This window comes from Dasypus novemcinctus, chromosome 26 (assembly GCF_030445035.2).
Source record: "Dasypus novemcinctus isolate mDasNov1 chromosome 26, mDasNov1.1.hap2, whole genome shotgun sequence".
NCBI classification, from domain to species: Eukaryota; Metazoa; Chordata; class Mammalia; order Cingulata; family Dasypodidae; genus Dasypus; species Dasypus novemcinctus.
The window spans coordinates 49,219,596-49,231,697 of NC_080698.1; the positions used below are offsets into that span (position 1 = coordinate 49,219,596).

At 56.7% G+C, this 12,102-nt stretch overlaps 1 protein-coding gene across 2 annotated transcripts in view; it reads left to right on the forward strand.

The window, feature by feature from the left end:
• The window catches only part of SLC6A1 (solute carrier family 6 member 1), a 43,031-nt gene that overhangs the window by 23,998 nt on the left and 6,931 nt on the right, over positions 1-12,102 (forward strand). For both annotated transcript variants that reach the window (XM_058288136.2, XM_004466353.4), the window contains exons 3-12: positions 676-1,005; positions 1,391-1,522; positions 2,089-2,189; positions 2,904-3,013; positions 4,618-4,750; positions 7,781-7,915; positions 8,710-8,813; positions 9,196-9,320; positions 10,427-10,539; positions 10,868-10,999. In XM_058288136.2, the coding sequence (XP_058144119.1) occupies positions 768-1,005; positions 1,391-1,522; positions 2,089-2,189; positions 2,904-3,013; positions 4,618-4,750; positions 7,781-7,915; positions 8,710-8,813; positions 9,196-9,320; positions 10,427-10,539; positions 10,868-10,999 (1,323 nt within the window). In that variant the 5' untranslated portion in view covers positions 676-767. The remainder of the gene's footprint in view (positions 1-675; positions 1,006-1,390; positions 1,523-2,088; positions 2,190-2,903; positions 3,014-4,617; positions 4,751-7,780; positions 7,916-8,709; positions 8,814-9,195; positions 9,321-10,426; positions 10,540-10,867; positions 11,000-12,102) is intronic.

A 12,102-nucleotide genomic window follows, 5' to 3' on the forward strand; every position in this document is an offset into this window, starting at 1 on the left:
GGGTTCTGTTCCTGGTGCCCCCTGAGAAGAAGACACGCAAACAATGAGGGGGGCGAGAAAGAAATCAATAGAAATAAAATAAAATCTTAAAAATAGCAGCGAGTACCTACCATTTGCCAGCCACTTATTGCTCACAACCACCCAATGAGGGAGGCACTAGGATCACCCTAATTTAAAAAGAGAGGACATTGGAGCACAGAGAGGTTAAGACCGTTCTTCAAAGTCACACAGCACAGCTCCAAAGTGGTAAAGCAGGCCTTGGCCAGAGTTGGTGCTCATGTACCATTTTCACTATTTAGCCCCAGGGTAAGGTATGCAAAATCTCCTGTTTGCGTGGAGGCAAAGATAAGGAGCACTTAATACATCTGCTTTGAAGTATGTTGGCTTTAGCTTCCTTCTCCGAGTCAGCTCAAGGAGAGTAGTTCAGTCTGGTCTGAGTGTTACCAACAAAGCTTGTGCTCACCTTTTGTCTTTGGGAAGAAAAGGTGACTTCCCTCTTGCAGGCGCCGAGGGTGGAGGGTGGCGGGAGGAGGAGGGCGGGCCTCTCTGGGAGCCTTCTCCAGCCCAGTTTCTCTGTGGGTTCATTTGTCTTTGTTATCCCCGGGCAAACCCGAGGCAATTCCAGGCTCCTGTGCCCCTTTCCAGGCCCGCAGCCTCACCCCTTTGTCCTTGCAGGGTGACCTCGAACCGCGAAGCTGCTGTCCACGTGGACTGGCGCCGACACCTCCCGCCCCGCGGCCAGGACCCCCGCGCCCAGACCCCGAGACATGGCGAGCCCCGGCAGCAAGGCGGCCGACGGGCAGATCTCCACCGAGCTCAGCGAGATGCCCCAGGCCAACGACAAGCCCAAAACGCTGGTGGTCAAGGCGCCGAAGCCGACGGCGGACCTGCCGGCCCGTGACACGTGGAAGGGCCGCTTCGACTTCCTCATGTCCTGCGTGGGCTACGCCATAGGCCTGGGCAACGTCTGGCGCTTCCCGTATCTCTGCGGGAAAAACGGCGGAGGTGGGTGCCGGCCTGCCGAGCCCCCAGCAAGGGGGTCCCAGACAAGGGGGTCCCGCCCGGGCAGGGCTTTTCGCGGTGGGGGGAGCCCTCTAAAGACTCCGGAGGGCCCGCCGGGTCCCGTTCCTTGCTGCTTTGCCCTTTGGCCAAAAGATTTCCAAAGGGTGTCGGCCCCCGTCGATGATTCTCGAAAGTTCATCATTTCGTTTTTCAAAGACGAAAAGGGAATGTATATGGCGCAAAGGGTGACCCCGGGCCTCAGTCTGGCTGTTCGATGGGGGGGTGCAAGGAAATCCCGCAGGGGGCCCCAGAGCACCCCGACGTCTGCTCCCCTGGCTGGGGGTTTCTCCAGAGCCTCGGGCACGAGCGTCTCTCCCCCCCCCCCCAGGGGCCTTCCTGATCCCCTATTTCCTGACGCTCGTCTTCGCGGGCGTCCCGCTCTTCCTGCTGGAGTGCTCCCTGGGCCAGTACACGTCCATCGGCGGCCTGGGGGTGTGGAAGCTCGCCCCCATGTTCAAGGGTAAGTCTGCCCGGGGGAGCGCGGGGTCTCGGTGGCTCCTCCGCCCGCCGCCCTGTGGTGAAGCCCCCCAAGCCCTCCGGCGAGAGGGAGCCTCTGGGGTGGCGTCCGAGCGCGAGTGGGGGGTTTAAGAGCCGGGGGGCTGGGCGGTGGTGGGGAAGAGGGACCCCTCCCAGAGGCCTCCGCCCCCCAGCCCGCCCTGCGCTGTTAGCTCAGGCCCCTGGCGGGCCGGTCTGACTCGGTGGCTCCCCAGCCCCCTGCCACGTGGCCCGCACGTGGCTGCCCCGAGAATCAAGCTTCTGACCCTTCCTGGAGCCCTGGGCTCCCGGGCACCTCGCCGACACCCCTTCCCCACCCTCGCCCAGCCCCGGCCGGCGCCCCGGGTGCCAATCCTGGCTCCGTCGCTCGCAGGATGGGTGTGACCTTGGGCTGGTCCCTGCCTCGCTTAGGCCCAGCGTGAGGTCCCTCCCCAGGGAGGCGGCAGGCAGCGGGGGCGTGGGGACGGCCCCAGCGGGGCGGTGGTGGTGGTGACCGCGTCAGGGCAGCACGAGGGCTTTTCCCACCCCCAGGCGTGGGGCTCGCCGCCGCTGTGCTCTCCTTCTGGCTGAACATCTACTACATCGTCATCATCTCCTGGGCCATCTACTACCTGTACAGTTCCTTCACCATGGTGAGGCGCCCCCTCGGCCCCTGACCCCCACCCGCGGGCACGAGCCAGACCCAGAGCCTGCCTCTGTCCACGCTGCGCCGGGTGCCTCCCCCGGGAGGGCACAGTTCCCCGGCACCCTTGTCTCCCCACGGCAGTCACAGCCACCGTGGACCGGGACCCTCTCTCGGGCCAGGCACGGAGCCAGCGCTTTATTTGGGGTGCCATCTCAACCTCAGGACACGCCTCCCAAGTGGGGACTGTTGGCCCCATTTTACACGGGCCCTGGCTGCCTCGGTTCAAATCCTGGCTTGACTATAATGCAGCTGTGTGTCCTTGGGAAAGAAGCTTCACCTCTCTGAGCCTCCCTGCTTTCGTTGATAAAATGGGGATAAAATTAAACCTCCTGGGGCTGTTGTGAAGACTAAGGAGTAAATGTGTGCGAAGTGCTTAGCAAACGCCTGGCAAGGAGCAAGCACTGCTTATCACCATGGCTGACCCTTTGTGGTTTAATCATTGTCTTCTTGAGCAAGTTGCTTCCCCTCTGGCCTATAAAATGGGGTCCATGCTCCCTGCCCTCCAGAGCCATCGGGGACGGGAGGTGGGATAATAGCTGCGAGGGCGCTCAGGGGTCTGTGAGGGCAGTGGGGTGCACCGGGACCACTGTTGCCAGCCCCCAGGGCTCGGTGGGCTCCATCTGTGTCCCTGGAACCATCCCTGACCACCGTGTCTTTGCAGAAGCTCCCGTGGCAACACTGTAACAACCCCTGGAACACAGACCGCTGCTCCTCCAACTACAGCGTCCTCAACGCCACCAACGTGACGAGCGCCGTCGTGGAGTTCTGGGAGTGAGTTGGGGCCGTCCCGGCTGGAGGTGGGGCCGGCGGGAGGCAGAGGCGTCCTCCGAAGGGTTGGGGGGAGGGGTTCCCTGCAGAGGTGCGGGAAGGTAAAGGGAGGCGCGGGGAACGGGGAGGCCCCGTCTGCCCCCAGACCAGAAGGAGCTGGGCGGCAGGTGGTCCTGGAGTCCAGAGAAGGCTGGAACCGCGTGGCTGAGCTTTCGAGGGCTGCTGCGGCCAGCGCCGCCTGGGGACCGGCTCAGGTGGTGGGGATTGTCTCCTGGAGGCTGGCTTCCTCCCGGGGCCGGGGGCGTCCTGGTGCTGGCCGGCCGTCCTCGGGGCTCCTTGTCCTCCCTGTCACCAGGCTGCAACACGCAGTATACCAGAGATGGACCGGCTTTTCAGTGGGGATCGAGTAGCTCACGGGCTTCCAGAGATGCCCAAGGCATCGTCAGGCGGTGCTGTCTCCCCAGAGTCCCCCGCCGGCGCCCTGGGCTCCGTGGCAAGGCAGGGGGCGGCGTCTGCTGGTCTCTCTTCTCGGGAGGTTTCTGGCTTCCGCGGCTTTCTTTCTGCTTCTGCGGCCTCTCTCTGTCTCTCTCTCTACTCATCCCCTTTATAAAGGACGCCAGTAAGAGGATTCCGACCCACCCCCGGCCACCTTGATTGAATTAACCTAAACAAAAGACCCTTTACTGAAGTAGCCGATGGAAAGGTCCCTCCCACAGTCGTTCATGCCCCCGGGAATGGGCGGCTTTAAGAACGCGACCTTCTGGGCTACACACATCCTCACCCGACTGACCGCACGTGGCAATGGCCGCTCCTTTCTCTCCCGCTTTCCCGTAGACTCCCTGCTCCCGGCCGCTCCCGTGGCTTTCTCTCTATAAGGCCTCTAGTAACCCAGTTAAGACCCAGCCTGCTTCAGGGAACGTCCCCAAGGGGTCCTGCTTGAAATGGAGCCACACACACAGGAACACAGATTCAGATGAAGACCATGTCTAAACTGAGTCCCTAATTCAACCTTCGATGCCACGTAGGGACTGCTAGACGCAGGCCGTGGCCTTCAGTGGAGAAACCCGGCCGCAGGCGGAGCCGTGCCCCAGCGGGAGAAGAAGTACCCCCGGCGCTCGCGCCTCCCGCCTTCCTCTTTTATGGCTGAATAATATTCCATTGTCTGGATAGATGCCATTTTGTTTATCCATTGGTTGCTGGACACATGGGTGGCGTCCACCTTTTGGCTGTTGTGAATAATGCCGCTGTGAACATGGTGTACAAGTGACATGATCAGACTTGCAATTTAGAAAGATCCCTGGGGCTGGTGTGGGGACAGAGCGAAAGTGAAGGCGGGACCCCTCTAGGAGCCCACTGGAGCAGTCCAGGTGACCAGTGGTGCTGGCTGCACTAGGGCGGCGGCAGGTCCATCTCTGGCTGATGGCTTGACCGCCCGGCACTTTCTATCGATTGGTGCAATGGGCATCGCAGTCCCCATCCACCTCCTGAGTCACAGCCGTCAGCACCGTCCCTGTGCAGGATGTCATCCGTGTCCAAGCTGGGCTTCTCCGCTCCCTCCAGCTCCCACCACCCCCACGTGACTCCCTCCTCCCCCGTTCTTCAACCAGGCACAACATGCACCAGATGACAGACGGGTTGGACAAGCCGGGTCAGATCCGCTGGCCCCTGGCCATCACCCTGGCCATCGCCTGGATCCTTGTCTATTTCTGTATCTGGAAGGGTGTTGGCTGGACTGGAAAGGTAAGGGCTGAGCACAGTGGGACGGGAGGACCCTGGGCAGGGGAGGGGTCTGCACAAGGATTTCTGCCCTGGGTCAGGCATCAATGCCTCCTGAAATCCCCAGCCAAGCCTGAGCTAGTCAGTTCCCTTCGTCTCTGTGCCTCGGTTTCCTTTCCTGTGAAGTGGAAACCATGGCATCACCCACCTTCTAGGACCATTGTGAGGATGAAAGGAACTAATGCATTTGAGGTGCTTGGCACAGTGCCAGGTGCATGGTGAGTGCCAAGAGATGCCACGGGGCCTGACAAGCCATCGCAAAAGAGAGGGCACTGGAGGGCCACTGAGCATACTTTCCTTGAGTGTCTACTCAGTGCCAAGCCTTGTTGTAGGTGCTGGGGACCCCGAGATGAAATCGTCACCCCCCACCCATTGGGCATCAGAGCTGGGTAGATTAATGGTTGAACGCTCAGGTGCTCTAGTCACAGTCCTGCATTCAGATACCAACTCAGCTGTCCACTGGCTGTGTGGCCTTGGGCGAGACACGTTGCCTGTCCGAAACGCAGCGTCTTCCTCTGTAAAATGCAGCCAGTGATGATGTGTGTCCATTGATTTGTTAAGAGAGTTAAATGAGACAGAGATTTTGCAAAGCACCCGGCGCGTAGGAAGGGGAGGTGTCCCTGTTTTTGTTTTTATTATCAGCAAATGCAGAGCTCTGCCAAGCTGGGGTGCCCAGGCTGGGGCTATCTGGGGAGTTGACAGGCTGTCTTCAGCTCCCACCTCTCCACCCTTTCGAGCCCTACCCCAGGGTCTGGGGACAGAAGACGGCTGAGCCTCTCGCCGGCTCTGGCCTGAAGGAAACTCAGGGAGGGCAAGCGTGTTGTCTGAGGTCTCAGAGCAAGTAAGGTGCACAGAAGGGAGTTGAACCGAGTAAGGCTGGGGACAGGGAGGTCGGAACTACCGAAGAAGTGGGTCCAAGGTCCTGGAAGAGGTACCAGAAATGAGCACAACAGAGCCTTAAGACAGTCCACACTTGGGCTTGGGCACAGTAGGTGAGAAGCTGCCCCGTTTCAGTCTGGTGGGAACTTTGCCCCCACCAAGTTCTCAGCTCCAAGAATGGTGTCAGAACGTCTCTGATCTGTCCCTACGGCTAGGGGAGGCAGAGGGTTACAGGTGTCTCCCAGCCCAACTTTAGGAAACAGAGGTCTGTGGCGTTTAAAGGCTTTAGAAGAGAGCTGAGTTTGAATCACAGTCCCCCAGTTCCTAGTGTGTGAGCTTGGGCACGTCACCTCTCTGAACCTCAGTCTCTTCATCTGTTAAATGGCCATAAGGTTAGCACCTTATGAGGCTGTCACAAAGACTGAGGGGAATACTTCACACAAAGTGCTTAGTACCATACCTCACACAACATAGGCTCTCAGTACATGGTATCTGTTAGAATCATCTAGGTGGTGTCTAGAGTTGCTGTTACATTAGGAGACTGATCACTTCTAGAGGACAGAGAGTAAGGCCCGATCACTTCTAGAGGACAGAGAGTAAGGCCCTCTCTGTGTACCTTTTGAGTAGGTCAATCCATCAACAAGCATTTATTGAGCGCCTACTGTGTGCCTGGCTCCATGCTGAACAAGGAAAACATGGGAAAGTATAAGATGTAGGCAAGACATATTAAGCATGTCTTCTCTTCTCATACAATGGACCTGTCTGAGTAGCAAGTGTGCTTTTACCCATTTTCCCGATGAGAAAAAGTGAGGGTCAGAGAAGATGAAGAATTTGCTCAAAGTTACACAGCTTGTCAGGGGCACACATGATTTTGAGGTGCTCTTTCCTAATTCTAAGAACAGACCAGGGCCACTTGTCCTAACCCTAAAGTGGCTCTCAGTTACATGGAGGAGATGAATGTAAACCAAGAACAACTCAGGCTGCAGAAGATATGGGGTCACATCACACTCCTAGGTACAAAGGTCATCTAACTTGAAAATTGCTCTTCCACGCTAGTGAGCAAAGAAATGCACTTTCAGACAGTGGTATCACTCTTCTGATGATTAGTTTGGCAAAAAATAATTTCTAAAATAATTATACTCAGTGTTGGCGCCTGTGCAGTGAAGACCATCTCCTGTTATGCTGGAAGTTTCTAGAAAGTAGGCAATATGAATCAACAGGCTGTATATTCCTTTTTACTCAGTAATTCCACTTCCAGAAATTTTTCCCAAGAAAAGCATAACAATTTTGTATATAAAGATTTATATTCAAGGATGTTCAATTGAGTATTATGTGATGTTTTATGATTATTATTTAATAATGTAGTATCGGTTACTTAAAATTGGAAGTAACCTAAGTAAATAACAGTAGGGGATGCCTAAAAAAAAAATGATGGTGGTGCCCCTTGAGGGACTATTTCATATAATTAAAAATCATACTTTTTACGTAGTGTTTAGTAAATAAAAGAGGAAACAAAGCTGCATATACTGTATGTTATACCTTTAAACATGTTAAATGAAAAAGCAATTATAAAATTGCATATTTTGAGTCTCTTTTCCTAAGAAATGTGGTCATACATGCAAAGGAAGGTCTCAAAGGAAGAGCAGTGATGTGTTAACCATTCATCTACTTATTTCTTTGCCTGGCATTTGTTAAATATCTACCACGTACCAGGTACTGGTGTAGGCGCTGGGAGAACAGCCGTGTGGACAAAACAGCCCTGCCTCTCCTGTAAATACTTGAAGGTCTGTCAAAGGGGCCTTAAATCTTATGTTTGTGATCAGATGTAATTTTTGCATTTTTCCTATCGCCACATATATTACTTGAATATTTTAGTCAGAAGTCAAAAAATAGGAGAAGACAGGGGGAAGGGCAAAATCAGGCGCTGAGCTGGTTGGTTCAGATTCCAAGTGGTCAATCAGAGCGGGCTGAGGAAATCCAGAAGGCTTCCTGGTGGAGGAAGACCTGCCACCAATCCCAGAGCTGTCGATAACAGGTATGGATGTCAGTGAGGTAGGGGCGCCAGAAGCAGGGGTGCTCCAGAGTGGGGATGACCCTGACACCCCCTCCCCCCAGGTGGTCTACTTCTCTGCCACATACCCTTACGTCATGCTGATCATCCTGTTTTTCCGCGGCGTGACACTGCCGGGGGCCACGGAGGGCATCCTCTTCTACATCACACCCAACTTCCACAAGCTCCTGGACTCCGAGGTGAGGGCCCCCCGGGGCCACCGCCGCCCGCTCGGCGGCCCGAGGGCGAGTCTCTCACCCTCCCTGACCCTCGTTCCTGTCCCTGTCCCCTGGGGTTGTGAGACAGAGCTGGCCCGCACCAGTCACAGGGCCTGGAGCTGAGTGCCAGGATGACTGTCCTTTTTTTTGTTAGCAAATTTTTTTGTCTTTTTAAAAAAATGACACATAGATCACACAAAATGTTACATTAAAAATTATAAGCGGTTCCCATATACATCCCACCTCCCCTCACCCCACTCCTCCCACATCAACAACCTCCTTCATCATTGTGGCACATTCATAGCATTTGGTGAATACATCTTGGAGCACTGCTGTACCTCATGGATTATTGTTTAATTGTAGTTTACACTCTTCCCCAGTCCAATTCAGTGGGTTATGGCAGAATATATAATGTCCAGCACCTGTCCCTGGAGTATCATTCAGGACAACTCCAAGTCCCAAAAATGCCCCCATATCACACCTCTTCCTCCCTCTTCCAGCCCTCAGCAACTACGTGGCCACTGGCTCCACGTCAGTGATACAGTTTCTTCCGTTACTAGAGTCACAATAATTCTATAGCATAATATCAGTAAGTCCACTCTAATCCATATTTTGTTCCTCCATCCTGTGGACCCTGGGATGGTGATGCCCACTCCACCTCTAAATCGAGAGGGGGCTTAGGTCCCACAACATATGACATACACAAATCCAAAGAAAAGATGGCTAATGTAAGTAATTCCTTGAAAGGATGACTGTCCTTGATCACCTGCCCGCAGGTGTGGCTGGACGCAGCGACCCAGATCTTCTTCTCCTACGGGCTGGGCCTTGGATCCCTGATCGCGCTGGGAAGCTACAACTCCTTCCACAACAACGTCTACAGGTGCGCTGAGAAGGATGGGGGCGCTGGCCTTCCAGGCCACGCCCCCTGGGACCACGCCCACCTTCCAGGCCACGCCCCCGAGGCCATGTCTGCCTTCCAGGCCACGCCCCCGAGGCCATGTCTGCCTTCCAGGCCACGCCCCCGGGGCCATGCCCGCCCTCCAGGCCACGCCCCCTGGCGCCACGCCCACCGTCGAGGCCACGCCCCCCACAGCTCTCCTCTCTCTGGGCCCTTGCGCTGCTCTTCGTTCCCTCCTCCAGTCTGGAGTCCCCGCCCTTCCCTGATCCTCCTGGCACCACCCTCTTCTGACCTCGCTGTCTCAGGCTCTTGCCTTGGCCCCGCCTCGGGTCCACCCCCCTGACCTCGCCCCTTGCTCTCGCAGGGACTCCATCATCGTCTGCTGCATCAACTCGGGCACCAGCATGTTTGCAGGGTTCGTCATCTTCTCCATCGTGGGGTTCATGGCCCATGTCACCAAGAGGTCCATTGCTGACGTGGCAGCCTCAGGTCAGAGCCCCAACTGTATCACTGAATCTCCCAACGCTGGGGGGTGGGCGCTGTGCTCTCCCCATGTCTCATGGGCGAGGCAACGGGCTCACCAGGGCACCTGCCCAGGGTCATGGAGCTGGAACGGCAGAGGGACTGGAATGTGAACCCAGGCTTGGCAGATTCCAAAACCTGGGCTCTCGATGTCCCGGCTGGATGGGCGCTTCCAGAACAAGCTTAGACTTTATGGGAGAAGATCCAGACTTGCCCCTGGGACACAAGCTTTGATCCAACTCGGCTATGCTGGCAGTCATGCCACAAAGCCCCCGAAACAGTGCTCTCGTCCCCAAGGTGCTCTCACCTGTGGGCTGGGCCTTCTCTGTCACTCAAGGAAACCCCAGGCGACCAATTACCCTCTTCGCTGCTCAGGAGGGAAGGCAGCAGCCAGGTGGACCCACTGTGTGCTGGACCCACTGTGTGCCGGGCCAGAGGTCTCTGAGGCTTGGGGAGGGAACAGGACTTGTCTCCTTCCCCACCGTGGATACTGGGCTTTCTCCACTGAGGTTCTAGCCTTCCCCATGAAGGCACTACCCCCTCCCCATTTTTCTGGTACCCCCGGACCTCCCCTTTCCGAAGCAGGACCCCGGGGAGTGCAATCTCTTTCCTTCTCCTTCCAAGTTTCCCCTGGATGCTCGAGGCCCCCACCCCAACACCCCAAGCACAATCCGTCCAATGCCTTCTCCCCGTGCCCCCCATCGCCGCAGCGCGTTCCACCACCCGGAGCCCAGGCCAGGCACCTCGGCACCACCCTGGCCTCTTCCTCTCACCCTCACCCCCCACCCAGCCCAGGCTGGGCCTGCCCGTTCCGCCTCCCGAGGGTCTCGCCACCTAGCCACTTTTCTGGCACTTGTGCGGCCACCGCCACCGTCCCTCCTCCGGACGACGGCCGCAGCCCCTTGCTGGTCCCCCTGCCTCTGCGTACCCCATACGCCGCCCCAAGCCCCTGTTGCCTCATCCGGCAAAGGGGACTGACATCACCCAGCCCAAAAGTTTACTCCGAGTCAGGAAGTGGCCGCAGACAGTCGGTGCCCAGCGCCTTTTTGTCTTTCTCGCCTTCCCCCGCACAGGCCCCGGGCTGGCATTCCTGGCGTACCCCGAGGCGGTGACCCAGCTGCCCATCTCCCCGCTCTGGGCCATTCTCTTCTTCTCCATGCTGCTGATGCTGGGAATCGACAGCCAGGTGAGGACGCTCCCCGGCCCCCTTGGTGGCCCCTCCTCAGCCTCCGCCGATGGCCCAGAACATCACGGCCCTAGAATGTTCCCCCGCACAAACCTTCAGCGAAGAGCTCGGCCAACATCTCCCTTTTCCACATAGGGAAACTGGTGCCCAGAGGGAAAGGGACTTTGCTGAGGTCACAAAGCGCAGCAGAGGCAGGCAGGCCTGGATCCCAGGGCTCTCGCTGTCTGGATGCTGCCAGGTCCCTTTGGTCTCCCCCTAGAGGGTCAGGCTGTGGGCGGGCGGGGCCGGGGGCCGCCTCGGGTGGCCGATCGCGCTCGCGTCCCTGCAGTTCTGCACCGTGGAAGGCTTCATCACGGCACTGGTGGACGAGTACCCCAGACTGCTCCGCAACCGCAGGGAGCTCTTCATCGCTGCCGTCTGCGTCGTCTCCTACCTGATCGGCCTCTCCAACATCACCCAGGTGGGCTTGCTCGGCACCCGGCTGCCCCCAGGTCCCACCTTCCCCATTCTGCCTTACCACCAGTTCTGTGCCAAGCCAGGGTACGGAGCCGGGGAGCAGATGGCTCCTGCCCTCCAGGGGTTCCCAGGCTGGCAGGAGATGCAAACATTGAGCTAGAAATTCGAGCACAGAGCTGGGGAATCGCAGCATCTAGCCTGGTCTGGGGCATCAGGGAACGCTTCCTGGAGGAGGGGGTGCAGGAGCTGAGCTTTGAAAGACTCACAGAAATTAGCTAGAAACTTTACATTGGCATTGGGACTCTGGCGTTGCCATTGCTCCTTCCTTTCATGCCTGATTTTCCTTTTTTTTTTTTTTTTATCAATTTTAATGAGCACGCCCTCTGTCCCGTGCCCACGCCAAGCACTTGGGATGTAGGGATGGAAAGGAAATGGTCCCTGCGTTCAAGGCCATCCTTGTCTACTCAGAAGACATATACATAATCGCCGAATTATACAGTAAATAACCATGACTCTAATGCTGTGAACTCAGCTCTGCAGGTTTGGTTTATAATCCACAAAGCTACCTCTGGATCCAAACCCTGTTCTGATCCAGTGACTGTTCATTCATTCCTCCCTTCATTCACTCAACAGGTAGCCGTGGAACACCCACCATGGGCCCGGCATGACCCTGGGTACTGGGAATCCAGCCATTCACCTGACACACATGATGTCTGCTCTCTTGGAGCTCACATTTGGGTGCAAGAGTCTGACCTGGAAACTAGATTATTCTAGAGCGCTAAGTGCCGTGAGGAAAAGAGGAGAGTGGGACAGAGAACGACCGGCAGGGCAGGGACAGGGCGTCAGGGAAGGTCTCTCTGAGGAGACTCAAATGATGAGGAAGAGTCAAGGGAAAACCTGGGGGGAGCACGCACAGCAGGTGCAAAGGCCCTGAGGTGGGAATGAGCTTGGAGCGTTTGAAGGACAGAAAGGAGGCTGTCGTAGCTGGGGCGGAGGGAGTGAGGAGGCGGTTAGGGGAGGCAGAAGCAGGTCATTCAGGACCTTGCGTTTCTCTAGTTTTAAAATTGATTCTATTTATTATTGTTTTATTTAAGCGGTTGGAAGGTT